We start from the raw sequence: 20447 nt of genomic DNA, 5'->3' as shown, positions 1-20447 counted from the left end.
CCTTTGGCTAGCATTAATCTCCTCCTTTTTTTCCACTGCCTTATCTTTCTCCTACAAGCTTTCACTTGGAATATTCTTGTCTGGCTGTCTCTTCTCCCTTTCCCCTTATCCAGAACACTATTCAGCAGTGGTGCTTTATCTTGTCTTTCAGTGCCAGAAGCTAGCAACAGCAGGGTAACAGCTGTGACCTAGCACAAAGGGACAGCACTCGAACCTGTTTCTGCTTCCTGAGAGAAAATGCTACCTGGGCTTGGGGTTTTTTAATGCCATCTCTTGGTAGCCCTGAACCATCAAACTGTCTCAAAGGATGAAGGCAGAATTGGAAGATGTTCCTCTCAAAGGATGAAGGCAGAACTGTTTGTTTGGAAGATGTTCTCCACAATTATTTATTACTCTTCAGCTCGACTATCTTGGCCACTTTGTCCTGGCACAGAATCAGGGAATTAGGGAATCATGGAATCACAGAATCATGGAATCATAAAATCATTGAATCATACAAGCATGGAATCATAGAATTATTCAATCACAAAATCATGGAATCCTCCTGAAGTCCAACCTCCAGCTCCCCTGCTCCAGTTTCAAACCACTGACCCTTGTCCTATCACTCCAAGCCCTTCTAAACAGTCCCTCCCCTGTAGGTCCCCTTCAGATGCTGAAAGGCAGCTCTAAGGTCTCCCTGGAGCGGGCACTGCCTCACTGCAGATTGCCCTGGAGTGGCACACTGAGTTGGCAGCGCCCTAAAGGTGGGTGCTGTGTGGTTGTGTTTGTCAGGTGGCTCAGGAGTGCTGTACAAAAAGTAAACCATGAAACCTCTTGGAAAACAGAAAGTTGTGCTGCAAGGCTGCAGAGGCCTCCTGCGGGAACAGAGGTATTTACAGGTGGCACCTGGCCAGAGCTCAGAATTCACCCACCTGGGAGAATGAGGACAAACGTGGCTGTGGCAAACGTGCCAGAGACAGGGTGATGGAAAGGAGGGAATTCTTAGCCTTTCCTGGAACAACAACCCAAAAAAGCCCAGTAATGGGGGGACTGGTCAGTAAAGCTACTCACTGCTCCACATGAAGTCTGAATGAGGACAGCTGAGAGAGCAAGTGTGATGCCAGCACCATTGCCACTCAGAGGCACAGAGATCTCACACTGCCCTGGAAAGGTCAGCAGTCCATCTGCTGCCTTGGCAGAGGTGACAACCAGCCTCACATGGATTACTCTTTCCTAACAGTATTTAACATTCCATAATCCTCAAGTCAAACAGAGACAACCACAGCAAAATCCAGGGGACAACTTCAACCTACAGCATCTCTTTGCTCTCACAGACACAACAGGCTAAAAGCAGCAGAGTCTGAGGTACTTTGGGGCTTTTTCTTTTTCTGCTATAAAGAACTGATTTAAACCATTTCTGATCCCCCAAATGGAAGTGTAAATGATTCATGACATCATTAGAGACATCTGTCTCTAGGTGGACAATTATTCCATTTCCCTCAGCTTTTAGGGTTTTATTCTAAATAATTTAAGCAAGTTTATTCTAAATCATTTATTCTAAATAATTTAAGGCAGAAAAATGCACCACATACACCAAAGGGCTTATTGTAATGGTGTGATCCTGTGATTTTATTTGAATCATTTCATTTGCTCCTCGTTTGTGCTCATAAATGAGAGAATTCCACCATTGTTTCTCATTTCTGAGACTTTTTAGGTAGTTTAGATTAAGGCACAGTCACATCCTTGCAGCTAAACTCAGGGAGTGTGGTTTGGACGATTGGGTAGTGAGGGGGATTAAGAACTGGGTGAAGGAAACAAGTCAGAGAACTGTGGTCCATGGGGCATATCCAGGGGGGTCCTGAAAGTCTCCACAACCTCTCTGGGCAGCTTGCCTCAGGGCTCTGTCACTCTCCCAGCCAAGAAGTGTCTCCTCATGTTGAGGTGGAATCTCCTGTGTTCTAGCTTGTGCCCATTGTCCCTTGTCCTATCACTGGGCACCACTGACAAGAGCCTGGCACCTTCTTCTTCCCACCCACCAGACACTGATAAAGATTCATAAGATCTCCTCTCTGTCTTTTCCAGACTCACCAGCCCCAGGGCTCTCAGCCTTTCCAAATCACACAGATGTTCCAGTCCCTTCATCCTCTGTTGGACTCTTTCCTGTAATTCCCTGTCCCTCTTGAACTGGGAAGGACAGAACTGGGCACAATCCTCCAGATGGGACTCACCAAGGCAGAACAGAGGGGAGCAGAATGCAGGGATTTCATTTCATCATGCAAGTCTGTACATTTCTTGGGCTGGCTGAACTAAAGCCTGTTCCTCTTTTGTTTCAAGGTGGTTTTGGTGTTTTTTTTTTCACTTATAATTCCTCCAAAGCTTCTGTGTTTGTTTACTTCATCTATTTTATGCCCCAGAAGGGATAAACAGTAAGCTTAGAGTACTAATAAGAGAGGAGTTCTGTGAAAATGCAAGCTTCTGGGAAATCTGAGGGTTTAGCTGAAGGAGTAATGTAAAGACCTAACAACCCAGAGAGAAGACAAAGCACAAGCAGACCAAGAGGAACAAAAACAAGACAGAGGTAAAAGCCCTGCTTACAGCCAGCATCACCTCAAGGGAAGCTGAAGTCTGTGCATAAACCTTGTGCTAGGAGCTGCAAAGTAAGGAGCCTGCTCAAAGCCTTTAGCTTCATCAGGGCAATGTGACAATTTCTGAGGGAGCTGCAAGTGACCAAATCTGCTGAAATGGACTTTGGGGCCTGCGGTTCTGCCTCAGAGAGGAACGGGAGGTGAGCACCTTCGAGTCAGCAGGCACAGAATGTGTGCTCTGATCAGCACAGCACTCCCTGTCTTTGCCAGCACCTCACTACCACCACCAGCCATGGCTGTCAAAGGAACAGAGGAGATTACCAGCAGGCTTTCTGCCTGGCTGCCAAAGGCATGAAATCTCCTGAAATGGCAGCATCCCTGTGCTCAGATGGCAGGATCCCTGTGCTCAGATGGCAGGATCCCTGTGCTCAAAGGGCAAATCCCTGCGCTCAAAGGGCAAATCCCTGCGCTCAAAGGGCAAGATCCCTCTCTTCCAATAGCTGAACAGAACTTATAGGAAGGCTGCAGAGAGACTTTTCCTGAGGGTGTCTATAGACAGGACAAGGTGGAACGGTTTGGAGTTCTTCAGCACAATGGTGGTGAGACCCTGGAACAGGCTGCCCAGGAAGGTTGGTGGATGCCTCCTCTCTGAGGGTGTTCCAGGCCTGGCTGGATGAGGCCTTGAGCAGCTGAGTCTAGCTGTCCCTGCCCACACCACAGAGGTTGGAGTAGGTGACCTGTAAGGTCCCTTCCAGCCTGAGCCATTCCATGATTCCACTACTTTGCTGTCCTGCCACCATAGCACCTTTCAGAAGAAGAGATCAGGCACCCCTAGAACTTTTCTCCTCCAGAAATCTCTGGTGCAGCCTAAGCTGAATCTCCACTGTTTGACATTTTTCTGCATGTTGAGGTAATCCATAGAGCAGACACAAATCCCTTCCATCTGTCCAGCTAAGGTGAAAGCTAATTTTAGCCCTGCAGAAAGGTCTGCTTAGACTTCTCTGCTGATCACCACAGCCATCCTCCTTCATTTGCCAAAGCAAAGATCACCTTTAATAGGCAGGTTGCCCAGGAATGTGGTTAAGGCCCAAACCATGCAGACATTTAAGCTCAGACTTGCTGTGGCCGTGTGCAGCCTGATCCAGTAGGAAGGGTCCCTGCTGCCTGCAGGGAGGTTGGACAAGAGGACCACTGAAGGTCCCTTTCAATCAAATGTAATCTGTGACTCTGTGAGATAGGCTGTAGGATAACAAGAAGGAATATTTATCCACACCTAGAAAATTGGTATTATCTTACTATTAATATTGATTTAGATTGGATTATTTGATAGGAATTCATTCTTATTATTGTCACCATGAATTTGCTTAGATGTTATTTAGATAAATATTTAGATAAATTAGTGTTAAAGTAATGGTTTCCTGTTCTGTTATTGATTAGAGATATTTAAGGCACCCACAGTTTCAATGGGAGGTATTTCCTGGCAAACCTGCTTCTAATTAAATCTCCCTTACTTGAATAATACTCTTCATTAACTATGTATAAATGATCACAGCAGTAGGAATTTGGACTTGTCTGAAAAACAACTACATGCTACATCCCTCAGCACAGGAAGGACATGGACCTGATGGAGAGAAGGGCCATGAAAATCATCAGTGGGTTGGCACAGCTCTGTTGTCAGGACAGGTTGAGGCAGCTGGGGGTGTGCAGCCTGGAGAAGAGAAGGCTCCAGGCAGACCTAACAGCAGCCTACCAGGACCTTTAGGGGCTACAAGCAGGCTGCAGAGGGACTGTTTGCAAAGGCCTGCAGGGACAGGACCAGGGTAATGGTTTGGAATGAGAGCAGAGCAGATTGAGATTGGATGTGAGGAACAAGTTCTGCACCAGGAAGCTGCTGCAACCCTGCAACAGGTTGCCCAGGGAGGTAGTTGAGGCCCCAGCCCTGGAGATAGTCAAGACGAGGCTGGACAGGGCTGTGAGCAAGCTGCTCCAATGGAAGATGTCTCTGCTGAATGCAAAGGGACTTGGACTGGATGACCTGTGGAGACCATTCCATGATTGTATGATTCATGCCTTATTTATGACAGAGTCTTTCATTGTGAAGTTACTGCACTTGTTATGCTGTGAAACTAAAATCTATTTTTTTGCCACACTTCAGATTTCACCTGGACAAAAATCCATTATCCAAACCTTTAGAAGCATAGAAGAGAAGATAAATGTAAGAGTCCTTCATTCTCTTCATATATTTCATCTGCCAAACGGCCAATAAAATCCCACTGTCAGGTCAAGCAGCAGCAAACACCTGAGACACTATGGATTTGCTTTTCATCAGAATTGTAGGGGGGAAAAATCCTTCAGGTTTAGCAGAGATGACAAAATCTATGTATTTTAAGTGCCTTTACGATCCTGATTACTGAGCAAACTACCAACTTAGATGTGTTTATCCTCAGAATGCCAGCAGAAGGCAAGGCAGTGCTGGAGTAACAATACCCTGTGCAAAGCAAGTGATGCAGAGAAGCTGCATTTACAACAGAGACCCAAGAAATGTCCACACCTCATCAGCACCTCCAAGGTCTGCATCTAAAAGGAGGAATTCCAAAATCTTCCTCCCCATGGCACTCCATATCTGCTGGTCCCTAAGGCTGTAAACAACATGCATAAAGATCACAAGGGTCTGAGCACTGCCTTAGCTAGGAGAAGCAGGAAACAGCTGCAGATATTTGCTGTTTGCACTATGGAAAAGACCTTTATGATCAACTCCAACCATCCCCTGACTCTACTAAACCTGGGGCTGAACCATGGCCCTCAGCACCACAGCTCTGCCTCTCTGAAACACTTCCAGGGATGGGCATTCAACCACCTCCCTGGGTAGCCTGTGCCAGGCTTTGAGAACCATTTCAGTCAAGAAGTTTCTCCTAATCTCCAGCCTAAAACTCCCCTGGTGCAACCTGAGGCCATTTCCTCACCTTGCATCACCTGATCCTAGGGAGAAGAGCCCAATCCCCTTCTCATTACCATTTCCTTTCAAGGAGGTGTAGAGAGCCTCCTCATCCTCCTTTGCGCCACACTGCACACCCCCAGCTCCCTCAGCTGCTCCTCCCCAGCCCTGTTCTCCACACTCTTCATCAGCTTTGCTGCCCTACTCTGGACTTGCTCCAGCACCTCAATGTTGTTCTTGTTGTGAGGAGCCCAAAAGTGAACCCAGTCCTCAAGCTGCGGCCTCACCAGTGCTGAATACTGAGGGAGAGCCAAATCTGCTGGAACAGGCTGCTCATAGAGGTGGTGGAGTCTCCCTCTCTGGAGGCATTCAGAACTTGCCTGGCTGTGCTCCTGTGTGACCTTCTCTAGGTGAGGCTGCCTTGGCAGGGTGCTTGGACTCAATGATCTCCAGAGATCATTTCAACCCCTACCATCCTGTGACAATCAGATGAAGCCTTTGGCCTTATCCACAATTCCCTCAGCTGTATCAGGTGTTGGGACTGGCTGATCTCCCAGCCTTGGCACCCTCCTCCCTTCCAAGGAGAGTGAACCTTCATGGTGCCCTCTCTGTTATTAGTGACTTCCTAGGCATCTGGTGCAGACAAGAGCAGCTGGACTGGGTTCTGTATTCACATTACACCTGCAGTGCTGAGCATTTTTCCTCCTCTCCTTTTGTCAGCATGAAGCAACATCCATCAACCTTCAAGCCCATGGAGCATCTGTGCGTGTGCCAATCACTGCAGCCATCAGCCAATGCCACAGAACAAACACAAGCACCACCAAGGATAAAACCCATCACTTTTTGTAGCTCAAGTGCTAGGCTTTGCAGACAGTTGAAATCCTCTTCACACACACAGAAGGGATTGCAAAGAAAAGACTGATAGGAGAGAGAAGCAAAACGTAGGAGAAAAAGTGAATCATTTAAGATTCAAAGAAATAATCCACATTAAAACTATAGAACCACAGAATGGTTTAGGTTGGAAGGGACCTGAAGGATCATGCAGTTCCAGCCCCCTGCCACGGGCAGGGACACCTCCCACTAGAACAGCTATGACAATAGGATTTTTTGATGTTTTATTGCCTAAGAAAATCTGAAGCAGCACCACTGTCCTGTCAGCTCTCCCTTGTGCCACCTTTTGATACTGATGGAGGCTCAGCTGGCCCATCACAACACACTCACCCAACATCAAGATCATCCAACTTAACCCCAAGGTGAAGAGTTTTCTGCTTGGCTGGTGTGCTGACCTCGCTCAGCAAAGGTAAGGGGGCAAGGCCAGAGCTATCTCAGCAGCAATGGGGTCTCAGATTCTTACATGCAGCTTGTGATAACGTCTCTCAGGTGATGCCACTGGGTCACAAAGCCCCACTTAAAGGATTTCCAGTGGTAGGGTTGGAGGTCCTGTTAATTACTATCCACAGCTAAGAGTTGAATCCATCATCCTCCTTTGGCAAAGCTCTTCAGCTTGAGGAGAGCAGACTGAGACTGGAGATGAGGAAGAAATTCTCGACAGTTGCCTGTATTTTCAGCACCAGCAAAGAAATTTTAATCTGAATATGTCACTGGAGGCGTTTCCAAGAGGCAGAGATGTGGTGCTGAGGGACAGGACTTAGCACCAGCCTTGGCAGAGTTAGAGAATGGTTGGACTGGGTGATCTGAAAGGACTTTTGCAACCAAACCTATTCTTTGATTCACTGAACTCTACATGCTTTGCTTTCAAGGACAGGCTGGACAAGGCCTTCTGAAGCCTGGTCTAGTGGAAGGTGTCTCTGCCCACGGCAGGAGGATTGGAACTGGATGATCCTTAAGTCCATTCCAATCCAAACCATTCTATGAATCCATGAATAATAAAGAAGAACAAACACAAGACAGTGAACCAAAGCAGATAAAGAGGCAGGCTTAACCAGCTACAAGAGAAAGAAACACAACAAGCAGTAGGCAAATTCTGAGGTGAAGTGCATCTGCTTTATGCTAGCAAATGTCAGGGATGGTTTCCAAAGTAAAACTAGAGAGAACAAAAAGAAAAACCTAAACTAATACAAATGCTGAAATAATTTGCTTTTGGTAGCAGGAACACATGCAGGCACTGCTTCACATCTCTTCTCTGGGCTCTAATCTCATCTTTATTTACACCAAGTTAGACTGATAGCATGGGGAACTTGCCTCCAGTAAGGAGTTTGGTCTTTGCAGGGGACAGCACCACCACCACTGGCCTCCCAGTGGTGGAGGCACCATCCCTGGAGGTGTTCAAGAACAGACTGGATGAGGCACTTAGTGCCATGGTCTAGTTGACTGGATAGGGCTGGGGGATAGGTTGGACTGGATGAGCTTGGAGGTCTCTTCCAATCTGCTTGATTCTATGAAATTCTATGAACAAATAGAGCTTGGTTTTACCCATTCTGATGGTGGCAAATCCATCAGGCAAAATGTGTTAGGAGTTTGACAAAGCCTTTAGTTATAAGTTCTTTTTTTTTCTATGAGATTAATAAAGCTGAGGATGACTCTGAAAAATTTGACTGTCTTCCTCTGGAGATTCAACCAGCACCAGGAAGAGCTGAAACTCTGAAATATTCATAAATCAGTGATGCATAATTTGTAAATTTGTACTTTATATCATGTACAACTTTCTCTATCCTAAGGAACATTTTCCATTACTTGTTAACAGTGAATGCAAATAATGCCCCAGGGAATTCTGCAGTGACCTTTGTTTTATTACAATTACTGCATATTTATAAATGAGCAGCTAAACTTCAATCTGAGAGCTGCAACAACTTTGGAGTTGGAATCCTTTGATAAAACACAACTGAACAAACTTCATAAAATTAATTCCCTGAGAAGAGAAAAGGAAAGTCTCCTCTGAAAATCCCTCTGTGTACACCAACACACAAAGCAGTTGTTTTTTTACCCTGTGCTTTTGCAAACAGAAAACCAAACAAAACAGCAATATGGAGAGATGTGAAGAGAGGAGAATAAATTACTGTAAGAAGAAGACAGGAGAAGCTATTAAATGTAATAGATCTTATAATCATGCACTAAAGAAAGTGACTACATATAAAGCAGAGAACACTGCACAAGATGGAGAACTGCAGCACCTGCATTGTGAATCACACAATCACAGAATGGGCTGGGTTAGAAGGGACCTTCGAAACTCATCCAGTCCAAGCCCTCTGCACTCAGCAGGGACATCCTCCACTAGAGCAGGTTGCCCACAGCCCTGCCCAGCCTCATCTTGAGTATCTCCAGAGAGGGGAACTCAACCACCTCCCCGGGCAACCTGTTGCAGTGTTCCACTGCCCTCATGGTACAGAACTTGTTCCTCACATCCAATCTCAATCTGTTCTGCTTTCCTTTCAAACCATTCCCCTTGTCACTGCAGGCCCTTACAAACAGCCCCTCCTCATCCTTCTTTTAGCATCCCCTTCAGGCCCTAATAGCTCCTATTAGGGCTCCCTGAAATCTTGTCTTCTCCAGGCTGAGCACCCCCAGCTCTCTGAGCCTACCCTCGTAGCAGAGGTGCTCCAAACCCCTGATCATTTTCATGGTCCTCCTCTGGACCTGTTCTATCAGTAAAAGGAGATGTTTGTTGCTACTTGTTGCAATTTACCACATTATAATGTAGGATGAATCTTCTCTTTCACATTAGGAAGCAATTCTTAGAATCATAGAATGGTTTAGGATGGAAGGGACCTCAAAACTTATCCAGTTCCAACCCCCTACCATAGGCAGGACACCTCCTCCTAGAACAGGTCCCTCAAGGACTCATCCAACCTGGCCTTGAACACCTCCAGGAAAGGAGCATCCACAAACTCCCTGGGAAACCTGTGCCAGTGTCTCACACCTTCACTGCAAACAACTTCATCCTAACATCCCTCCCCTCTGCCACTTTAAACCCATTCCTCCTTGTCCTGTCATCACAAGCCCTTGTCAATAGTCCCTCCTCAGCCTTCCTCTAGCTCCCTTCAGATACTGCAAGGCCACTCCAAGGTCTTCTCTTCTGCAGGCTGCAGACCCCCAACTCTCTCAGCCTGTCTTCATAGCAGAGCTGCTGCAGCCCTCTCAGCATATCGGTGGCCTCCTCTGGAGTGGCTCCAACAGCTCAATGTCCTTCTTGTGCTGGGGGCTCCAGAACTGCACACAGGACTCCAGGCGGCATCTGAGGAGAGCAGAGTAAAGGGGCAGAATCCCCTCCTTTGCCCTGCTGGCAACGCTTCTCTTGATGCAGCCCAAAACACAGTTGGCTGCCTGGGCTGCACATGCACACTGCTAGCTCATGTTGAGCATTCCTTCTCCATGAGGGTGGTGAGGCACTGGAACAGCTTGCCCAGAGAAGCTGTGGAGGCTCCAAGCCCGGAAGTGTTCAAAGCCAGGTTGGATGAGGACTTGAGCAACCTGGTTAAGTAGAAGGTGTCCCTGCATTTAGCAGGGGGGCTGGAATTTGATGTTCTTTAAGGTCCCTTCCAAACCAACCCATTCTGTAATTCCATGTCATAATGTAACTCTCACTAATGTCACTGAGACCTCCCAGCTGAAATTCCACTATGGAAACAGGACCACCACTAACTTCTCTAACTGTGCTACACCTGAGCACTTCCATATTTGTCCAAAGCAGAGGACAAGGAGCAAAACACAGGAGTCATATTGGATACTCTGCTCACCCAAAGCGTAACAGAAGTTTGGAGAAGGGAGAGAAGCAACTGCTAATGCTCTCATGTACTGAACTGTAAATACTGTAAAAACACCGGAAAAGAAGTCTCTACCATCACCCTTTACTTAAGAGATGGTGAAACAGGGGCCCAGGGATGCAAAACAAGTCACTCTGAAGACCACCCAACTGCTTCATGGCAGAGACAGACATCTCCTGAGAGCCATCCAATGGTCGCAAGACCTCACATCAGTTGTTTTTGCAAAGTTTATAGAAATTAGCCATCTTGAGTCTGGCAAAAAATATATACCCTTATAAAACCTGCTGGCACCTCAGAAGACCTTTATCTTTTCCTCACCATACTGCAGGTATGGTGCTGAGGGACATGGTTTTGTGGTGAACTGACAGTGTTGGGTTGATGGTTGGACTTGGTGATCTTAGAGATTCTCTTCCAACCAAAATCATTCAATGGTTCATGGTATTTGAAAGCAACAGGCTTACTGGTATGAGAAAGGCAAGCAAGTAGGAAATATTCATGGTTGGACTTGGTGATCTTGAAGGTGTCCTCCAACCAAAGTCATTCTATGATTCCAATTATTTAAAGGCAACAATCTCACTGGTAAAAAAAGACTGGCAAAAGAGTTAAATACCTGATGGTACAGCACTCAGTACTGCCAAGTTCCTTGGTCACTGGAGTCAGCAGCAGTCAGAATCCTGGTCCTAATTTGAACATGCTTTGACTTCAGTCTGACACTCAATTTATTTACAGACCTTCCCCATTCTTCATCCTGCCTGGTCTAGTGGGAAGTATCCCTGCCCATGGCAGGGGGGTTGGAACTAGATGATCTTTAAGGCCCCTTCCACCTCAAATCATTCTATGATTCTATGAACATTCTGTGCTCTTGAGAAGGGATGTATCTAGCAGCATTTGTCCCCAGCTGAAAGCTTCACAATGTGCAATAATGCACAGAAACAAAGGTTGAATTCAAGCAAAAATGGCAGTCTGGGAAACCCAAACTCTGGGTTTGGTTCTAACACAGCTTCCAACATAGTCCAGCACTGAAGCCCTGAGTGTTTGAAGCCAGCAATGAGCTCATGACAAACTGGTATTCAGACTCTACACAGCACAGTTGTGATCTTGCTGCAGGCAGGGCAAATACTCGACTGCAGCAGGCTGACCTTTCCCATAAAGTAAGGAATATGGCATCTGGTTAGTATGGGAAGGACAAAATACTGACAGAACCACTGAGAGCAAAGAAATCACCACTTGGACACAGAGATACACAGAACATCTCTATTTACTAATAAGTATTTAAATAGCTTGAAACAAAGCCAATGAGATTGGCTTTTCCTCCTGTAAAGGAAAGTGGGTATTTTTCTTTGTGAAGGTATCAGCAAATTCACTTATGGATTGCTCCAAATCTCAACAAATTCAGTTCCCACCTGCGAACCGCTGACTACTTTTGAAAGCAAACTCCTAAACTTTACATCAAGCCAAGAAGTTTTATATTTCCTGAAGTAAATCAGGTGCAAATGATGAATGCAGCACAAAATGAAGCAGTGGTGGTAGCACAGAATCCTTGGAAACAAAAGTAGGGCTTATTGAAGAAAAGATTCTGATCATTAATGCTTTTGCTACAGCACGTCCCTTCAAACAAAACTAAGGAATCCGAAGTCAGACTTGGAATCATAGAATCAGTCAGGATTGGAAGGCACCACAAGAATCAGCCAGTTCTAACCCCCCTGTCATGCCCAGGGACACCCTATCCTAGAGCAGGCTGCACACAGCCTCAGCCAGCCTGGCCTCAAACACCTCCAGCCATGGGGCCTCAACCACCTCCCTGGGCAACCCATTCCAGCCTCCCACCACTTTCATGCTGAAGAACTTGCTCCTCACATCCAGTCTGAATCTCCCCACCTCCAGCTTTGCTCCATTTCTTCTAGTCCTGTCACTCCCTGACAGCCTCAAAAGTCCCTCCCCAGCTTTTTTGTAGGCCCCTTCAAATACAGGAAGGCCACGATAAGGCTAGAATAAGGACTTGCACGGCTCTGATACAGCATCCTGTTACAAGTGGTCCAGAGTGACCCAAATATGTACTAAGAATATAAATGTTGGGGGGGAGGTGGTTCAAAGTCAGCTAAGAAGGGCATGATATGAAGCACGCTGAAATCCACCAGAGATTATGAAACATCTCCTTCAGCTAGGAACCAGACCCAGAAAGAAGAAACACAACAGCTCTGATTTTATGAAGCTTTCTCTGATGATTTAGGCCATTAAAAAAGCAATACTGAAAGTGAAATGATTTTTCTTTACATCCTCCATTTCCAGTGAGCTCAAACTGCCCATCACAGTGTGGCAGCAAACAGCTCAGAAAGGCTTACAGCTTATTTGAGCCTATCAGTTTGAAGTTTTTAGGGAATATTGAATGAAGCCAGAATGAAAAATACCCTTGACACAAAATTAAAAAGGCTGTTTTCCCATTAGTGCTCAGCTTCCTTTGTCTCCCATTAGTGTTCACCTTCCCCTTGAACTCAAGCAAACAGCAGGATATGAAGTCTTCCAAGTGTGTTGCTGTTCTCCTTTAATATTCTGGACACCAGTTCTACTTCTTTTTTATCCTGTAAAATCTGATATAGTCTCAAACAGTTGTTGCACACTAAACATTCAATATCCCTGTAGAAGTACACAGTTATCAGGCTCCATTTTGTAAAGGTTCATCTCCCTAGATGGATCCTGCACTGATTTAGCAGTTTAAATCCTCCACTGGAGCCATGCTACGACACATTATTACTGCCTATGACTTTCTGTCCAGCCTACTCACCTCTGAGTAGCTAATAAACATTATAAATTCATCTTAAATGTATGCAACAGGAGGTGTGAAGCAACAGAAGGTGTGCAGCAACAGAGCACCACAAAAAATAAATGCATAGATGCCACAAAAGCTTCACCAAACTATCTGCATCTTACATCTTCCTGGGATTCAACATTGTTTCCTAAATTGCTGTTTTAAACAGACAGCAAATGCACTGTTCAGACATCATTCTTGTTTCCAGATCTGAAACCAGGCCAAAAAAAGAATCAATCAATCAGTTGCTGAATCCTGAGATGCTGGTAATACAGGGAGCTGTTACAATCTGTGACAGAGTAGAGCAATGGCTACATTTCCAGCATATTAAAAATCCCTGCTGAAATTATTTTAGACTGGCTGAACAAGATGTACAAGATTAAGCTTGGAACTCCAAATGCCAAGACTTAATTAATGTGAATATCCTCTTCTCCCTCTTTTCTTGTGCTGGCTGAAAGTAAGAGGAGGAAAGAATTATTTTCACTGTCTTATGAGGGGTCGTGCCAGACCAGGCAGTGAAACACAGGGGATACCAACCTCTAGTTCCACTCTAACTTACCTGTTAAAAAAACATAATAATATTACAGCTCTGTACTGGTCATGATGAAGGGGAAAAAAAAAGCTATTTTTATATTCTCATTGTCATCAATAATAAAATCAGGAGGCTTGACAGGTCCACAGAAGGTGGACCTCAGCCTTGTTTTATTGACAGAAACTTCATGAGATACTTCAGTCACAGCACTGAAGATCAAGAGGACAAATTCTCCTAAGTCCTTGAATTCAGGACCCTGCCAGAGATCTGTTTGCTAGTGCTTTGTTCCAGGCTAAGCACCTCAGGTGTAAAGCTATGGAGAAGGATAAAGGTAAATGAAACTCGGTCCTCAGGTGTAAGGCTATGGAAAAGGATCAAGACACAATGAATGTGGGTCCTCAGGTGTAAGGCTATGGAGAAGGATCAAGACACAATGAATGTGGGTCCTCAGGTGTAAGGCTATGGAGAAGGATCAAGATACAATGAATGTGGGTCCTCAGGTGTAAGGCTATGGAGAAGGATCAAGATACAATGAATGTGGGTCCTCAGGTGTAAGGCTATGGAACAGGATCAAGATACAATGAATGTGGGTCCTCAGATACAAGGCTATGGAGAAGGACCAAGATACAATGAATGTGGGTCCTCAGATACAAGGCTATGGAAATGGATTGAGATACAATGAATGTGGGCCCTCAGGTACAAGGCAATTTTCAATAGTGCTGTAATCAGTGACACCAAAGATGCTCTGCCTACAGAAGAAATGCTGATTAAACCACCTATTTCCAGACCACTTTATATAGAAATAAAATAAAACAAATTGTTACAGCTTCCCTGTTTTGATTTGGTTCCTTTTATTGTTCAACACTTCAGCACTCCTAGAAACACAATCATCCATTATACACTTGTCACCTCTTTTGTACAACACAACACTATTTAAAAGGGGAAAAAAACAGACTTGCATCTATTTTCCTAAGCCATTTATCATATTCCAAATGGTAAAAATATTCAGAGTTCAAAAAAAAAAAAAAAACCCAAACCCAAACCCCAGAAACAGGAGGCTTTAATCTAAATGCTCTCTCTTTACATTATGTTTTTAAAATGTGACTGGAAATCGTTTTGGGAAAAGATTTTGCACTTCATAGAGTCGAGCTTGATGAAAGCCGAGCTGAAGGATGGGAGGGGTATGCATAATGCTATGGAAAGCTGTCAGGCCTTTGCAATTCCTTTCTGAAAGTTATTGCTAGGCAATGGCAGCACCAAACCTCCAAGTAATGCACACATTCATAAAGCACAACCTTATCGAGCCCAGAGCACTCTCACGGCATTTGGCAAACTCCATTCCCCTTAATATTCAACTCATACCAACAAAACTCTGCTCTCAGCTACCACTGTGAGTTCTACCAATCAAGAAATCATTTTCTGAGTGACTGCTCTACCTTTTTTTTTTTGCTTGGTGCTCTAACTTGGACCAGATTGGCTGTGAAAACAAAATTTGCATTTCTTGATAAAAATCAGCCGACAGAACTGATCACTTCCATTACGCTTGTGGCAGGGATACTCTTAAGTCTTGAGCCCTCCAGAAAGCCTCTAACTGAACCCACTGACTAGCTTCATGCACACACAGACTGATGTGCTTGATACATGTGCCCACAGCTACAGAAACCAAAGGCTCAACAAATCTCTCTTGCAGATTTTCAGCCTTCAGAGGAAAGGGGGGAAAATGCTTTAAACACCGAGTGGAAGCTAAAGAGCATCTCACTATTGAGAAGCACAACGAGGCCTAATTCGCTAAGCCATTACAACTCTTAGTAACAACCTGATGAACAATTTCCAAGTGCAATGAAGTAATTAAGTAAAACATTGAAATAATTGTATTGCTGTTAAAATTCTCAGCAGCAACAACAAAAAAACCCAAACAACCAAAAATCAAACCACCAAAACCAGCAGAAAACAACCCACTAAGTATAGTGAAAAACAAGTGAAGGAAACCTTCCATCTACCAAGCAACATTTCCACCTCACAGGATCACAGGATGTTAGGGGGTGGAAGGATGCTCTTACTCAAGCTCATATCCAGGAAAACCCACGAGTAGGGGCATGAACTGAAATACGTCTGCAGCTGGGTGCAAAGTATGTGAGCAACACGCTTCAGGATGTAAGGAGAAACAGAAGACTGATTGCCCTTAGCTTCCCCTGTCCTTTCCAGGGCGGAGCTTTCAGAGACAGGTGCTTTAACCTGGGAGACACGCATCCCCCTGGCACTCAGCCTGCTCTGGAGGGCGCAATGAAGGGCTCTCGGTGCCCTGCTGTGCCTGCACTCCTTCTGCCCCGGGCTCCCCAGCCTGAGGATGGATCTCAGGGCTGGGATGGGGAGGGAAGCAGTGAGGGTCTGCGGGGGCAGAACCAGCGCCAGGCCTGGCACCGCAGCTGCGGCTCCCACGCGGCTCTGCGGCATTCGTGTTTTCGGGTGGGCCTCGTGAATCACACAAGGGAGGCAGAGGGGGTTTCGTGTAGAAAAGCCCTGCTCGAGTTCTAGGGCCCGCTCAGGGCCGTGTGTGAGCCCGGCCCGGTGTGAGCCCCAGGCTGCTGCGACACAGCTGCCACGGGCCCCTGGGTGCAGCGCCCGGCGCCCGGCTCGCCTCCCGCCCGCCCTCCCGGGGCGCTCCTTAGCTGGAAACGCCGTTCAGTGCCACCGCTGCCGCCGCGCAGCCTTCTCTAGGAGGCTTTTCTGCAGGAGAAGAGCTTCCCTGGGATTAAAGATGGCTCAGTTTGCTGCGGCGGGCGGTGGGAGAGTCAGTGGCCTGCAGGACACCACCAGTGCCCCTCCTGCCTCCCCTCCTCCCCCGGCCCTGCCCGCGGCCGCTGGCACGGCGGCAGCTGGAGCGAGTTCAGCTTTTCTTCTCCCACAGCACTGGGGCTTGGCTGCCCTTAAAGAAAATCCTCTCCTAACAACGTGTCAATGTTACATTCCTCCACAAAGCAACTTCTATTGGGGGGGCTTGGGGGCTGGGCGCTTGGCACCAGCTCGCCACAGACTGGGAGCTTTGTGGCTCTGCAGAAAACAAGGCGAGAGGGAACATTTCCTGCATTAAAATGCAATCCCCTGGCTCGGTGATTTATCCCTCTGCTGCACGGGCACATCCACCCCTTCCCCCATTCCCACATGGCTGCTCTGGGTGAACCCCCCCTCACCCACAGGTTGCAGCCAAAGCCCCTCATCTAGATTCAGCCTGTGTTTTCCCTGCCTCTCATTCCCTTAATGTCCTTTCCAAAATCACCCCACAACCTTCCCGGAGGCCAGAACAGGAGGCAGGAAGCAGAGGAGCTAGGTAGAGGGCTGCCATGCTAATCGCTGGACCCTCATCTTTTCACCTTTCCATAATCCCTCCTTTCCCAGCAGGGACACAAAGCAGCTGCTGGGACTGAGACATCAACACCCCCCCACACTAATGCTGCTCTAAGATTCAGAGCCTTCATCTCCTGAAGCCCAGGCTGCCTGGAGAAGGGGCAGAGCAGCCGCCCTTCCCAGAGCGGCTGGCAAGCCCTGACTCTCTGAGATGCCTCACATCTCTCACCCTGAAGGATGAGACCTCTCAGGTTCACCCTGAAGCATTGCATTGGTTTGTGGTTTGGTCGTAGGTTTTCATGGTCTGGCCCCAGGTGTGCTCACCATGGTGAATCTCTTGGTCTTTTAGTCAGGTTGCCTGCATGCCTTTGGAAAACATTTTCCTTGCAAAGACCACTATCAAGAGGGACAAGACTTTGTGGTGGGATGGGTGCAGTAAAGAGGTGGCAAGGGGAGAACGATTCCAGGCTCACCACCTGTGGGAATTACTGTCAGTGGGGGCTGAAAACAGATGGATCCTACTGATGAGGTTTTCAACGGTGCTGAAGGTTAGGCCAATTTAGAAATGAAAATGCAGCCCTCCCTGCCCTGCAGCAGTGTAAATCTCCTCCAGCTCTTTAGCCTGGTCTAGAGGCAAGCTGGAGTGGAAAGCACGTCAAATGAATGTGAATATCAAAGAGAGCCAGGAGCAGGACCTACACACCGGTGTGGGCTTCGGCCCCTGCTCCAAGAAGTACTTACCTTCTTTTGGCGGCCGTTTGGCTTCTCTGGTGAGGTTGCAGACCTGGGTGGTTTGCAGCTCCTGGGTCAGGCAGCCCTCGGTCTGCTCGTTGAGGGGCAGGACCACGTTATTGAGCACCATCAGGGACTGGTCGTCGATTCCCCACTCTCCCAAATGCTGAGGACAGGTGCATTTTGTATACATGATCCCACAGGACTCGGTTCTCCCGTTCTCCGATTTCAAGCAGCTCTCCAACCAAGTGCACAACACATGGCACCCAAACTGGCTTGGGCTCACCTTGTTCAACACCAAAAACTCAAAGAAGGATTTTTGGTCTTCTTCTTTTTTCTGTAATCCCAGGAAATTGATAGGATAGACACGGCGGATCTGAATAAAATTCTTGTCGTACTGCAAGAATACAAAAGCATTCTTGGAGTCGCAGAGCTGCATTATGGAATGGTTATTTTTTAAAAGATCCTTGATTTTTTCATGGGAAAAATGATCAAACTGATAAGCCAAGAGGGAGAAGTTGGAGCAGCTGAAGTCCTTTTTGGAAAATTTCAGGTAAATACTATATTTGGTGGGATCTGGATTTTCCAGCGTCCAAGTGCAGTTTGTGAAGTTCTTAGGAAACATTTCACTTACAGAATACGATCCATAAATGACCCCCTTCACCAGCGTGGAACACCAGAAGTCTTGGGCAGCATTAAATCCAAACATAACCAGCAGATAGGTGGAAAATATATAAATCAGCAAATTACGAACAGCCTTCATCCTATGTCATTTGGCCTGCAGGAGATGAAACGAGATAAAAAAAATGCAAGTAGAATTCCTCACGCATTGAAAAATAAAAAACAAAACAAAGGAAAACCAAACCCAAAACTCCTTGCAAATACTGGAGGCAGCTGTTTTTCAGCTTGCAGTTAGAGCCCCTTTTCAGAAAGAAGGGCAGGTGATTGCTATTTTATAACGCGAGGGCCGGGTTCGCTGCTGTGTGCACAGTGCCATCGCGTGGCTGTCGCCGCAGCCAAGTGTCTCCTACGGCCAGATTAGGGGGGAAAAAACACAACAGCTACTGAAATATTAATAGGAATGTCCTCTCCTCTCTAGGGTGCGACTATCACTGCTCAACTTCAGGTAAAAACACCTAGAGACACCACCAGACCGACTAAAAGATAGTTTCTTGCCGGCTTCCAGAAGTAATTAAGTAGCCTGCTGTAGCCACCTGCAGATGCAGGCTGTCAGCAGAAGAAGGAAGCCGGCAGCGTCTTGTCGTTAGATCTACTAATGTTTCTGTCCAGTCCGAGCAGCTAACTGTGAAGAATGACAGCTATCACTTTAAAATGTGTTCCAGATGGAGCATTATCTCCCATGCACCTCCATGCCTTCAGCCTGGCCCTCCTGCTACTCAGAGGTCTGTACAAAAAGCAAAGCGGGGCCAGAAACACTGAGATGAAGAGAATGGTAACATTTTGAGACTATGGGAGAAGGCAACGAAGACAGAGATGACACTAATGGTGGTCTGCCACTGTCACTGAGCACTATCTTTTTGAGGTAACAGTTCCAATCTGCTACAACCTCTTAGGATACAGAAAATGGATCACTGGATTAGTATCTCCAACCAGCATCTCCAGAGAGCTGCCAGTGCTACAGCAGGATCTCTGCACCTAATGGGCTGCACTTGCCCTCTTACTAGGAATTACCTTGTACTGTCTGATTAGCTCCTGTGTTTTGCAGATAGGCAGCTGAACGATGAAAGGCAGGCTACATTTTCTCTGCTACTATCTCCAAATGAAGCTGTTTTACTGCACCTGTCATGCATCCCAGCCTCCACATGCTCTGCTCTCTCTTTCAACAGTGGCCTAGGTTAAGAAAGCAAATCTGAAGTTGTATTTACCTCCGTAACGTTATCCAAAAAATTCAGACTGAACGTTTTGAGCATTAACCTTTGAGACGTTGCTTATCCCTTACAAGTGAGCAGCTTTTTCACCTTCTGCTGTCAAACAGCAGCAGGCAGAAGTCACGCCAAGCTAATTTCCAAACTCTCTAGATTGCAGTCTCTTCCGCTGTTGCTCTGTAAGCAGAGGCAGACATGCACACACAGAGGCACCAGTTACTGAGTTTGGATGTGTGTCTTTGCTTAGCTTTTCATCTCCTCACCAAACAGCAAGGCATCTTCTGTCTCCCATTGCGTAACACACAGCAAATCACTGGGTAAAGCTCCCTTGAAGAGATTTTCGTATCTCCTAGATTACAATTCAAACTCTGACTCTTGAAATGGGCAAAGCAGCACCAACTTTAACCCTCTTTAGAGCGGAGGTTTAAGAAGCGAGAGAAAGCGGAGCTGCTGCCAGGTCTCTCCACACGGTCGGATTTCCTCCTTCCTGAGCGTCCATCTCAATGAATAACAGGGTGCTCCTTCTCCAAACAGGGCCGGTACAGCATTTGACAGTCTCAAAAAGAGAAACTTATCAGAAATTCTGGAAACAATTTCCCCTTTGCTGAAGCACTTTGCAGGCAACGCAGTTCTGCGCAGTGTTATTCAGGATGGTGTAGGCGTTGAAAGCCAATGTGACAATAAGTGTCTAAATTAGGAATTCCACCCATGAAAAAGGATTAATTTTTATAATCTGGAAAGCAAAAAAGGAGACTTACTTGCTTTTCTGTTTGAAAATGAAAAAGAAAAAGCCTCAGACTTTTCCCATGCTATGTAACACTTGCACTAGAGAAATAAAGACATCTGCAGTGCTGGGCTGTTTTCTCTGAGGAAATGCAATCAAATAGCCCTCATTTCAGTTGTGGGTTTGTTCATGCAAGGCTGGT

The 20447-nt window shown here is 46.3% G+C and overlaps 1 protein-coding gene across 12 annotated transcripts in view; it reads right to left on the bottom strand.

Annotated features, from left to right (window-relative positions):
* Window positions 1-20447, bottom strand: part of ADGRB3 (adhesion G protein-coupled receptor B3) — a 444111-nt gene that overhangs the window by 422518 nt on the left and 1146 nt on the right. For 10 of the 12 annotated variants that reach the window (XM_064164125.1, XM_064164131.1, XM_064164132.1 and 7 more), the window contains exons 2-3: window positions 19522-20254; window positions 17645-18413 (exon numbers count right to left, since the gene is read on the bottom strand). In XM_064164125.1, coding sequence (XP_064020195.1) covers window positions 17645-18398 — 754 coding nt within the window. In that variant the 5' untranslated portion in view covers window positions 18399-18413; window positions 19522-20254. Of the gene's footprint in view, window positions 1-17644; window positions 18528-19521; window positions 20255-20447 lie in introns of those variants that run through there. The other 2 variants (XM_064164128.1, XM_064164127.1) reach the window with 2 other exon arrangements.

Source organism: Pogoniulus pusillus, chromosome 25, assembly GCF_015220805.1.
Source record: "Pogoniulus pusillus isolate bPogPus1 chromosome 25, bPogPus1.pri, whole genome shotgun sequence".
Lineage (NCBI taxonomy): Eukaryota > Metazoa > Chordata > Aves > Piciformes > Lybiidae > Pogoniulus > Pogoniulus pusillus.
This window is presented reverse-complemented; position numbering and strand designations above follow the sequence as displayed.